This window comes from Felis catus, chromosome A3, assembly GCF_018350175.1.
Source record: "Felis catus isolate Fca126 chromosome A3, F.catus_Fca126_mat1.0, whole genome shotgun sequence".
NCBI lineage: Eukaryota > Metazoa > Chordata > Mammalia > Carnivora > Felidae > Felis > Felis catus.
In genome coordinates, this window is record NC_058370.1 from 23,665,641 (window position 1) to 23,677,325 (window position 11,685).

An 11,685-nucleotide genomic window follows, 5' to 3' on the forward strand; every position below is an offset into this window, starting at 1 on the left:
AGCCCCTCAGTTCCCCGGTTGAGATGGCTCCAGGGGACCCTCCCGTGGGGCATGGAGTCTGACTTCACCTGACCTCCTCCTGGTGTCATTTCCTCTTTCCCAGGACAGAGGTCTCTGGATCCCTCCTTGGCTGAAGTGCGGACGCCCAGACGGCTTCTCAAGGTGATGGGGTATGGAAATGGGTGGAGAAGGGACTGGGTGATGCTGGGTTAGGGGCGCTCAGTTCTCTCTTCCTCAGGCTCCTCTGAAGAAGCTCCCTTTGAGAAGCCTCCTGAACCAAGGCCCCGAGCTGGAGGAAGACATCCCAGATCCTGAAGAGCTTGACTGGTGGTCCAAGTACTATGCCTCTCTGCAGGAGCTCCAGGGGCAGGTGGGTGCAGAGGCAGGTCCCAGACTGCAGCTGGAGGCCCAGGGATATAAATGGCAAGAAGGATCTCATCAGATGTGGAGCTCCACAGCTTTTCAGAGCTCTTCATTACATGTCTTTTCTTACCTTCATAACAGTTCTGGAAGCTGAGAATTACTGACAGCTGTGCTGTCAGAAATATCATGTGAACCACATATGTAGTTTTAACTTTTAAAGTGGACAAATTAAAAAAAAAAAGTAAAAGGAAAGAGGTGAAATGGACCTTAATAATATATTTTATTTAACCTAATATATCTAAAATATTCCAACAAGTAACCTTTCTAAAAAACAATGGAACATTTGACATTCTCATTTTATACTAAGTCTTTAAAATTTGGTATTTTACACTTACGGCACATCTCAATTTTCAATTTCAAGTGCTCACTAGACACACGGAGCTGGGGTTACTGTCTTGAGCAGTGCAGGACTAGCCAAACTGCTAGCCAAATGCAAGTGGTTCACATGGCTGAACTGGGACTAAGGTTTCCCAACTCCCTATCCTGGAAAAGGGGTAGATTAAGGAGGTGAAGGTAGGGAGGAATCTCTGACTTGCCCTTTGATTTCAGACCAACTTTGATGAGGATGAGATGGATGATCCTGGGGAGTCAGGTAGGAGATTTGGCTTTCTTGTTCCTACTCTGTGTGTCTCTCTCCCTCCCGTGACACGAGTATTTCAAATTGTGGCATTTCTGCTGTTCCCAGATGGGGTCAACCTCATTTCTGTGGATGGGGAGGTCCAAGACCAGCGTCAGGGTGAGGCTGAAGTTAAAGGCTCTGTGTCCCAGAAGAAAGCAATAGCCACCCTGAAGGTGAGTGGGGGTCAGAGAAAGGGGATTCTGCTGGGATTCTTGACATTGGTCTATCACTGAGGCTCTTGCCTTTCAGATCTACAACAGCACCCTGGAAGAAGAGTTTAACAACTTTGAAGACTGGCTGAATGTATTTCCCCTGTACCGAGGGCAAGGGGGCCAGGATGGAGATGCAGAGGAAGAAAGGTCTGGACACCTTGTGGGCAAGTTTAAGGTATGTTTGGGGAAGGAAGGGTGGCCAAGGAGTACAGGTGGGGAGGCAGGAGGAAGACTCTCTTCCCAGAGACTTTTCTGTCTTCCCCAAACCAGGGCTCGTTCCTTATTTACCCTGAATCAGAGGCAGTGTCGTTCTCTGAGCCCCAGATCTCCCGAGGGGTCCCACAGAACCGGCCCATTAAGCTCCTGGTCAGAGTATATGTGGTAAAGGTGAGCATCCGTCGCCCCAGCATGCCTCCAATTCCAGTGAAGGTAATGTACATGAAAGCTACAGACTGAGGATTTGGAAGGAATCTCAGGGATTAGAGTCCACCTTCTTCATTTTTCAGGTGGGAAATCTTAGGCACAAGTTAAAAGACTCCCCAGGGTTACAAAGCTCACACATGGTAGAACCAGACTTTAGAGCTTAGGTCTTCTGACTCCTTATTCATAGTTCTAAGCCCTTAGTTTATAGAACGTGGAATATAACTCCAGGAAGAGCAGAGCTCTTAACCTCAAGTTTCACAACGGCTTGTCATCAAATACCTTCACACAGGGGAGAGGGGTAAACAAAACAAAACAAAATAAAAAACAAACCTTCACACAGGTTCTTGCCTTGCTGTGGTTTTCACACAGCACTCAGCAGGGTCCTGAAGTTTCCCAAAAGGCATCTCAGGGAATGAGAGGAATGAGTGGGTTTCTCTGCCTACTTCGATCTCAGCACCGGAATAGATTCTGTGTTTCTATCTGGTTTAAATATAAGGATTATGACTAAGACATAATTTAAATAAATGTTTTGTGGCACATCCTAGTGCATAATTCGATAGTAAGAGTCATCTTGATCTTCTGCTTCTCGCAGTATCACAGACTAGATGGTTGGAAATAACTTCCTGATGTAATTCATCTAGAAATGCTAGATAAACAATCTTAAATGAATGCTAAGCTCATAAGAAAGGGAATCCCCAGTGGATCTAAGATGAAGAGGCAGAAGGAATCCCACGTGGAAGCCCTGAAACACAGGTTGTCTTGAGAGGTTTGTCTATACCTGGACCCACAGGCTTAGGTTCTAATAGCCTGTCTAAGATGGGAGCCACAGCCAAGACCCTCGCATGAAACAGCATCCAGTGAGGGCTCTGCTCTTAGTGAAAGGTGGGCAAGAGGAATTCTACTCACTGGAAAAGGAGCTTGTTAGGTAAATGGTCTGTTTCAGCCTCTTCTCCAACTGGGGGAAGTAGAAAACAATGTCTTCCCTGAGAATTTATAATTAGAGTTTTGCTCTCACATTGATTTAAGACTTGAATTTATATTATCTGCTCACTCCAGAAAACTCAAAGCTGAGAAATTGGCTTAAAACGGTCCCAAGTTTTCCCTGGTTTCATAGATTTAGACAGCTAAGTTTGGGCTCACAATCCCAAATTAAAAAAGAAAAAAAGAAAAAAAAACTATGAGAAAAAAATGCCAGAAAAAAACAACACAAAGGAGAATGAAATTTTTAAGGGTTTTGGATGTTAGAATTTTCAAATATTAAAATGTAAAACAACCATCTAATATATTTCACAAATGGAGAACAAGAGGCTTTCAAGAGTGACTGGAAGTTTTGAAATAATAAAATTAGGGGCACCTGGGTGACTCAGTCGGTTGGGCGTCCAGCTCTTGATTTTGGCTCAGGTCATGATGCTTCAGTTGTGAGATCGAGCACTTCATGTGCTCTGCACTGAGCATGGAGCCTGCTTGGGATTTATTCTCTTTCTCTCTGCCCCTCCCCGACTTGTGTGCGCACATGTGCTCTCTCTCTCTCTCAAAATAAATAAACATTAAAAAAAAATAATAAAGTGGCTGCAGGTTGGTAGTTTGCCCAGGAAACTGTTAGAACTAAAAGCAAGCCGTCTCTGGCAGAGAGCACGTGCAATTTGGGCCCTCAGGATGAGTTAAACCAAACATGAGTCATGGTAAAAAGTGCCAATATACAAAGAAACAAGCCACAATGAATAAGAATAGCAAAAATAACAACAGATTCAGACTCCTGGGGTCAGTGATATTGGAATGACCAGATAGAAAATATAAATAACTATTAGAGAATGTTTAAAGAAATAAAGAATATATTAAAATACATAAGGAACAAGAGATTAAATTAAAAATAAACAGCCAATTTGAAGGAGTAGATAGAACTTTTAGAAATTAGATTTTTTAATATTTATTTTTGAGAGAGAGCGAGCATGAGCAGGGGAGGGGCAGAGAGAGAGGGAGACACAGAATCCCAAGCAGGCTCCAGGCTCTGAACTGTCAGCACAGAGCCTGATGTGGGAGCTCGAACCCACAAACCATGAGATCATGACCTGAGCCCAAGTTGGTTGCTTAACCACCTGAGCCACCCAGGCGCCCCAAGAATTTTTGGAAATTAAAAGTATAATTTAAAAAATTTGGGGGGGGGAGGGGCGCCAGGATGGTTCAGTCAGTTGGTCATCCAACTTCAGCTCAGGTCATGATCTATCTGTTCATGAGTTCAAGCCCCGCATCCGGCTCTGTGCTGACAGCTCAGAGTCTGGAGCCTGTTTCAGATTCGTGTCTCCCTCTCTCTGCCCCTCCCCCACTTGTACTCTGTCTCTCTCTCCCTCAAAACATAAACACTTAGGGGAGCCTGGGTGGCGCAGTCGGTTAAGCGTCCGACTTCAGCCAGGTCACGATCTCGCGGTTGTGAGTTCGAGCCCCGCGTCGGGCTCTGGGCTGATGGCTCAGAGCCTGGAGCCTGTTTCCGATTCTGTGTCTCCCTCTCTCTCTGCCCCTCCCCCGTTCATGCTGTCTCTCTCTGTCCCAAAAATAAATAAACGTTGAGAAAAAAAAAAACATAAACACTTAAAAATTTTTTCTTAATTAAAAAAAACCAGACACATTTTTCTTTTCATTTTTATTTATTTTTGAAAGAGAGAGAGAGAAAAAAGAATGAGCAGGGGAGGGGCAGAGAAAGAAGGAGTCAGAATCTGAAGCAGGCTCCAGGCTCTGAACTGTCAGCACAGAGCTGGATGCAGGGCTCGAACTCATGAACCGTGAGATCATGACCTGAGCTGAAGTCGGACGCCCAACCGACTGAGCCACCTAGGCGCCCCAAAAGTCTAATATTTAAAATTAAAAACTCAGTGGTGGAGCAAAAGATATGAACAGACACCTCACCAAAGAAAATACACAAGGTGAATAAGCACATCGAAAGATGCTCAACACGCCTAGTTATCAGGGAAATGCAAATTAAAACCACGATGAGCTACAGTTTTGCCTATGCTAGAATGGCTAAAATAAAAAAGATTGACAATACCAAGTGTTTATAAAGATGTGGAGCAACCGGAATGCTCATTCACTGTAGACAGGAGGGTAAAAAAACACTAAACATATATTCGTGTATATAAATTATACTTCAATAATTTATGCATAGGTTATATATTTACTACATTATGTAGTTACCAAAACAGAAAAGTAAGTTTAATACATACAGTTAAAAAACATGCAAAATGGTGCTATATATTGCTTCAGGATGCATGCATATGTAGTGAAAGTATTTTTACTTTTTTTGTGTGAGTCAAACCTCAAGTAAAGGGTTCTGGCAACTTTAGTGATGAAAAGGAAATTAAATCAGGTAAGGGGATTCAGGGAGTTTCCATTTGTTGGTAGTGTTTTATTTATTAAGCTGGGCATACACATGTTCATTGTATTATTCTTTTTATATTAGTTAAAATATCTTTATCATTGTAAAAAATAAAAGTGAACATAGAAAGTTATGATTTGAACATCAAAGTCCTATACATCTTTCCACATATTTTGTTTCATTTTATATTAAAAAATTTTTTTTAACATTTATTTTTGAGAGACAGAGTGAGACAGAGCATGAGTGGGACAAGGGCAGAGAGAGGGAGACACAGAATCTCAAACAGGCTCCAGGCTCCGAGCTGTCAGCACAGAGCCTGATGCAGGGCCTGAACCCACAGACTGCAAGATCATGACCTGAGCCAAAGTCTGACGCTTAACCGACTGAGCCACCCAGGCTCCCCTCATTATATTTTTCATTATACCTATTTGCATGTCTTAAATATTTCATAATTAACTTAAAAGAAGAAAAAAGTCATCTTGTGCAACCTTTCAGTTGATTCCTCGTGGTGCGAGATACCTCCTCGGTAACTTCTTGCTTACACATAACCTGAGATTTGGTCCAGCAAGGGTAACCTTGGGTTATGACAGTGACACTTCTCTCAGCCCCACCCACATTGTCCCCCTAGGCTACCAACCTGGCTCCTGCGGACCCCAATGGCAAGGCAGACCCTTACGTGGTGGTGAGTGCTGGCCGGGAGCGGCAGGACACCAAGGAGCGCTACATCCCCAAGCAGCTGAACCCCATCTTTGGAGAGTGAGGCTGGGCCCTGGGCTTGGGAATGGGAGCACCTTTACCATCTGACCCTGTGGCCCAAGGCATCCCATTCAGGCAGCTGGCATGGTGATGGTGAGGGAATGGACAGAGGCTGCTGAGCCCCCTGGAACCCCTGTCCCCCAACCAGACCATCTCCTAGGGCATGGAGGTGTCCTCAGCCATTCTCTCTCCTGGCCAGGGTGCTGGAGCTCAGCATCTCTCTTCCTGCCGAGCCAGAGCTGACTGTGGCCGTGTTTGATCACGACCTTGTGGGTTCTGACGACCTCATCGGGGAGACCCACATTGATCTGGAAAACCGATTCTATAGCCATCACAGGGCGAACTGTGGGCTGGCCTCCCAATATGACACGTGAGTCCCACAGACCCTCAGGAGCCATTCTGAGTCTGACCAAAGACATTTAAGGTCACATTCTTGTTGATGTCCCCAGATCCTTTGATTTCATAGAAGGGGACCTCCCTATGACCAGGACCTTATAGCATAGTGGTCAATACCTGGGCTTGGGATTTGGTATCCTATAATAAGTCATTTGATCTCTCTGAGCCTCAGTTTCCTCATCTGCAAAATGGAGATAATATCAGTTATCTCCTCCATTGGAGCATGGGCAATACATCTTTGATTTTCTTGGTTACCATAAGCAAGGACTAATCTGTCTTGTACTGGAGTTATGAACCTGGATCCTATGTCTTCAAGGGTCCCCATCCCTGCCCCTGTGCCCACCTGTGTCCATATGCTGACTCCAACTGAAGCATTTTCCCTTTCTGCCCGCAGGGACGGGTACAATGCCTGGCGTGATGCGCTCCAGCCTTCCCAGATCCTGGCGGGGCTGTGCCAACGCTGTGGCCTCCCTGGCCCTGAATACCGAGCCGGGGCTGTCAAGGTGGGCAACAAAGTCTTTCTGACATCGCCTGAGACCCTGCCCCCAGGTACCAGCCCCTCTCTGACGGACACTCCATAGGGAACAAGATTGTTAAGGTACAGGGGCCCCCTGGTGCCCACTCTAGTGTGTCCCCCAAAAGAACTTGCCTCCTTCTGCAAGCAGAGGTGGTGAGTTTGGCTAAGGATGAGATTCTTGGATGGTGGGGAGAAAATGGTCTTTGTTGGTGAGCATGATCCCCAAAGAGTCAAAGTGGACCCCTCAGAGCCATAGCTAATCAAGTTTCCAGAACATAGGGTGGCCCACATAGGGGTCCCACATGACAAAATGTAGCTGCAGAATTGAGCTCACACCTCATAAGTGGCTGGTGGTCTTTCTCTAAACAGAGTCTGTGCAAAGTCATAGCCCCTCCAATCCCACTGTCCTTCCACTGCTGGATTTTTACAGGCAAAAGTTGTTAGAGAAGCATCTCCCCACTTTCTGTGCCTTGTGGACTTGACCTCCTGGACCATGGGCTTTGTCCAACAAAGCAGCTGCCTCAGCTTTGCACTTCTGTTGAGGGGTGGGAGTGGGAAGTGGGAGATTCGGGACCTGTGAGGGACCCAAGCTCATACACCTCTCCTCGCAGGTAGGGGGGGCCCCAAAGTGGCAAGCGAGGTCCCCGAGGAGGTACAGGCATTGCTGGTGCTGCGGCGCTGGCAAGAGATGCCGGAGCTTGGGATCCAGCTGGTGCCTGAGCACGTAGAAACTCGGCCCCTCTACCATCCCCGCAGCCCAGGGCTGCTGCAGGTGAGGGAGGGCTCAGCACCCAACCCCAGAACCCCCGGGGTTCCCAGAATCCCAGGACTCCCACCTGCTCCTGGACCCTGGGCCCTGAGGATGCACCTTCCCCAACACCTTTAACTGGGCACTGCACTCCCACTTCTGATTCTGGCTCCTGATCCTGGTTCCCAGCATCCCCACTCCAGTCTTAGACCCCCATCCTGGACTCCATACCTCCACCTTGACTTTGGTCCTGCAGGATCCCCACCCCTGGCCACCAAGGGGTCAGACCTGGCACTCTCGATCTGACCTCAACCCCAGGTCCCTAGGCTCTGGACTTTGGGAACACCAGATCTTACTTTTGATCCCAACCTTCCACTCCCAGGGCCTTATCCTTAACCTAACCTTAGACCTGGAACCCCCACTTCAGACCCCACCTTCGACCTCAATCCTCCAGGATCTGCCTGGCTGTGCCCTCTTGACTCCAGCTCCTCTCCACCTGGGGCAAGGCACAGCCTCTGGCCACAAGGCTATCACAGGAGGTGGGGACCTCAGCAAACCCCTTCAGCCTGGTCCTGTGTTCCCAGGGATCCCTTCACATGTGGATTGACATCTTCCCCCGCGATGTGCCTGCCCCACCCCCAGTTGACATCAAGCCTCGGCAGCCCATCAGGTGAGTTCTGGCCCTGCCTCCCCTGGGGCAGGCACATTTGGACTGCCAGTACCAGGGCTCTCTGAAAACCTGGGCCTCCAGTGAAGCAGCCAGAGGCTGCTGAGCCAGCCTTTTCAACTAGGTGAGCTATTAAGTTCCCTTTCTTTTCTTAAGCCGTTGTGAGTTGGGTGTCTGCCCCCTTCCAACTGGAGCTGGTCTGAGTGGAGTTCTGCGTAGGCTCTATGTACTTCAGATATTGTCAGCAATCTACACTTTCCACCTCTGGGCTCTGCTTCCCTTGGTGTCACTCTCAGGGAGGCTTCTGCAGTCTGGGGGCAAGATGGCTGCTAATGGTACAAGGCTTATATCTCATCAACTAGACTACTTGAGCAGAAAAACAAACACCTGTTTGCCAGTAAAAGCAGAAGTCTCAGGGCTGACTCTCATTGGACCAGCATGCGTCAAATCCTGGTCTCTTAACCAACCCTTGTGGGTAGGGGGCTGTAATCCGCTCATTGGCTAACCCTGGGTGATGTCCCAGGTGATGTACCCACCTCTGGAGCCAGGTAGAGGTGAGTCTTCCCCACCAGAATCACACAGACTGACAGCATAGGGGTGAGGGTAGTGGGTGCTCACCAACACAAAATCATGGTGCCGTCAGCAAACGAGAGGAAATTGATGCTGGGTAAGAGAAAACAACAGATACCCAGAAAAATCCATGGCTATCTGGGGTAGAATCAGGAAAGCTGCCGCCCCTCATTCTGCCACTCAGGGGCTGCATGCTCTCATCCCCACTCTGTAGCTCTCCCTCTCAATTGTCACTGCACACTGGCTTTCTTTCCCCTGTGCCCTAAAACTTCAGCTTGCACATCAGCCTGGCTCGTGGTGGCTCCAACTCCAAATGTGGTGGCATTTGACGTTACTCAACCTTTCAGCATCCTGATTCAAAATTTATGGGGGAAACTTGGCCCAGCTTTGGTCAATAGACTATTCCTGGTGCCATCTGCTGTGGTGGGGGTGGTCAGTGATAGCTGGGACTGCCCATGTAAGTACCACAGACATCCTGATCACCCAGCTGGGCACATGGAGGTGCTCAATGAATGTCATGGCCATGGCCTAGGTGCTTCCTGCAGCCCCTCTCAAGACCCCAAGAGTCTGAAAACTCTCTTCTGATACCTCCCCCAGCTATGAGCTCAGAGTCATCATCTGGAACACAGAGGATGTGGTTCTGGATGATGTGAACCCACTCACTGGAGAGATGTCAAGTGACATCTATGTGAAAAGGTAAGCCTGTAGGCTAGGCCGGGCAAATGGCTGAGAACCAAGGTGAGACTGCAGTCAGGGGCATGGGCTTCAGGCTGAGCCACAGCCCTGTCTTCTGGGCCCTCTCTGGCACCTGAAGTTGGTGGAGGGCCCCCCCTCCTCCGGTGGTCAGGGGTTGGGGGGGGGGGTTGGCGAGCTGGGTTCTGGGTTTGGCCCCAGTGCTGAAGCCTACTCTTCCGCCTGTACCTCTCTCCTGGCTCCAGCTGGGTGAAGGGACTAGAGCATGACAAGCAGGAGACAGACGTTCACTTCAACTCTCTGACTGGGGAGGGGAATTTTAACTGGCGCTTCGTGTTCCGCTTCGACTACCTGCCTACGGAACGGGAGGTGAGCGTCCGGCGCCGGCCTGGACCCTTCGCCCTGGAGGAGGCCGAGTTCCGGCAGCCAGCCGTGCTGGTCCTGCAGGTCTGGGACTATGACCGCATCTCTGCCAACGACTTCCTTGGTAGGGCTTTGCCTCCCTCCTACCTCAAACCCTGGCCCTACTTTCTGTCCTCATTGCCAGTGCCCCCTGGCCCTTGGTTCCCTATTGTAACCCAACCCTGAGTCCCGGGTTTCAGACCCTAGGTCAGTAACCTTTCTGGCCTCATTACTGACCTCTGTTCCCACCCAAAGTCCCTGACTCAATCTTCTGACATGACCTGAACTCAGGTCACTTTGGACTCTGAAACCATGGCCCCACTTTGGCAGTCTGGTCCCATCCTTGGTCGTTTCACCAGGGTCTGACAACCTGCTGACGTGTGGCTGCACTTGTGTGGCCCCCAGCTGTGGTGCACCACGTCTTAGTTCCTGATGCCCTGAGGCACAGTCCTGCTGTGCCTCCCCACCACCCCAGGCCCAGATAGACCTTGATCTCCTACCTAACCCAGAGAGCTCTGCACTCGCAGGATCCTTGGAGCTGCAGCTGCCAGACATGGTGCGGGGGGCCCGGGGCCCCGAGCTCTGCTCCGTGCGCCTGGCCCGTGATGGGGCAGGGCCGAGGTGCAACCTGTTTCGCTGCCGCCGCCTGCGGGGCTGGTGGCCCGTAGTGAAGCTGCGGGAGCCAGAGGATGAGGATCGGGAGCAGAGGGAGGTGCGAGCTGGCAAGAGGCAGAAGAAGAGGAGGAAGGGCCGGCCAGAAGACCTAGCGTTCACAGACCCTGGAGGCAGCGTCCACATCCTCACGGTGGGTGTGGCCGGGGCAGGGCCCCGGGTGGGTGGGGGTATGAGGTGGGGTCTGAGACCACCTAAGAGCTCAGCCTCTGTTCCCTCCTTTCTCTAGGGGAAGGTGGAGGCAGAGTTTGAGCTGCTGACCGTGGAGGAGGCAGAGAAGCGGCCAGTGGGGAAGGGGCGGAAGGAGCCTGAGCCCTTGGAGAAGCCCAAGTGAGGGGCGACACAGGAGGCTGGGCCAGAGCCCGAGGTAGGTGGGGGCGGCCCAGGAGCTTCCTCGTCATTCTGACACCACCTCTGTCCCCACAGCCGCCCTAAAACCTCCTTCAACTGGTTTGTGAACCCGCTGAAGACCTTTGTCTTCTTCATCTGGCGCCGGTACTGGCGCATCCTGGTGCTGCTGCTGCTGCTGGCATTGGTCACCATCTTCCTTCTCCTGGTCTTCTATACAATGCCCGGCCAGATCAGCCAGGTCATCTTCCGCCCCCTCCACCAGCCCCCTGACCCTAATTGACCCTGCACACTCTTCCCCTACCAACCGTATAACCTCTGGGGGTCCTTCTCACCAATACGACTGAGTTCACTGCTTTCTTCAAATAAACTTGACTGTGCCTCCACTCTGACACCTGAACATAGGCTGTGCATGATAATACAAGGGGCAGAAAACAGAGCTGCCCTTGGGTAACAGGTGCTGGGGATGGGTGGCTGCCACTAGGAAGAATGGGACCTGGCAGGAAGCTCAGGGCTCAGGCCGAGGACCCTGGCTGCCAAGCTGTCATGCCGAGTGGTCCACCTGTTGCTCCTGCTCCTGATAATGGCAGGGTCACTTAGTGACAGCTAAGCACTTTACATACTTCATTAGCTTGTTTATTCTTCAACCCCGAGAGTAGGCATATCAGCCAGAACATTTTTGGTTGCAAGTAACAGAAATCCCAACCCTATTGGATTAAACAAAAAGGGCTTGGCGGGGGGTGGGGGTGGGGTGTGTGTGTGTCTTGCATAGCTGCAATTCCCAGTGTTTAGCTGGCAGCTTGTCACAGGGCTCAAATGATGTCACTGGGACCGGTTCTCTGCCTCTGGACTCAGCTCTGCTGTCCTCTGGG

At 50.0% G+C, this 11,685-nt stretch overlaps 1 protein-coding gene across 1 annotated transcript in view; it reads left to right on the forward strand.

Annotated features, from left to right (window-relative positions):
- Nucleotides 1–11,205, forward strand: part of FER1L4 (fer-1-like protein 4) — a 36,403-nt gene extending 25,198 nt beyond the window's left edge. The window contains exons 30-45 of the mRNA XM_023251302.2: nt 104–162; nt 239–370; nt 973–1,015; nt 1,109–1,215; nt 1,292–1,429; nt 1,525–1,641; nt 5,673–5,800; nt 6,000–6,170; nt 6,591–6,745; nt 7,325–7,485; nt 8,046–8,131; nt 9,296–9,394; nt 9,637–9,878; nt 10,321–10,598; nt 10,695–10,795; nt 10,892–11,205. Of these exons, the coding sequence (XP_023107070.1) occupies nt 104–162; nt 239–370; nt 973–1,015; nt 1,109–1,215; nt 1,292–1,429; nt 1,525–1,641; nt 5,673–5,800; nt 6,000–6,170; nt 6,591–6,745; nt 7,325–7,485; nt 8,046–8,131; nt 9,296–9,394; nt 9,637–9,878; nt 10,321–10,598; nt 10,695–10,795; nt 10,892–11,096 (2,222 nt within the window). The 3' untranslated portion in view covers nt 11,097–11,205. The remainder of the gene's footprint in view (nt 1–103; nt 163–238; nt 371–972; nt 1,016–1,108; nt 1,216–1,291; nt 1,430–1,524; nt 1,642–5,672; nt 5,801–5,999; nt 6,171–6,590; nt 6,746–7,324; nt 7,486–8,045; nt 8,132–9,295; nt 9,395–9,636; nt 9,879–10,320; nt 10,599–10,694; nt 10,796–10,891) is intronic.
- The last annotated feature ends 480 nt before the right edge of the window (nt 11,206–11,685 follow it).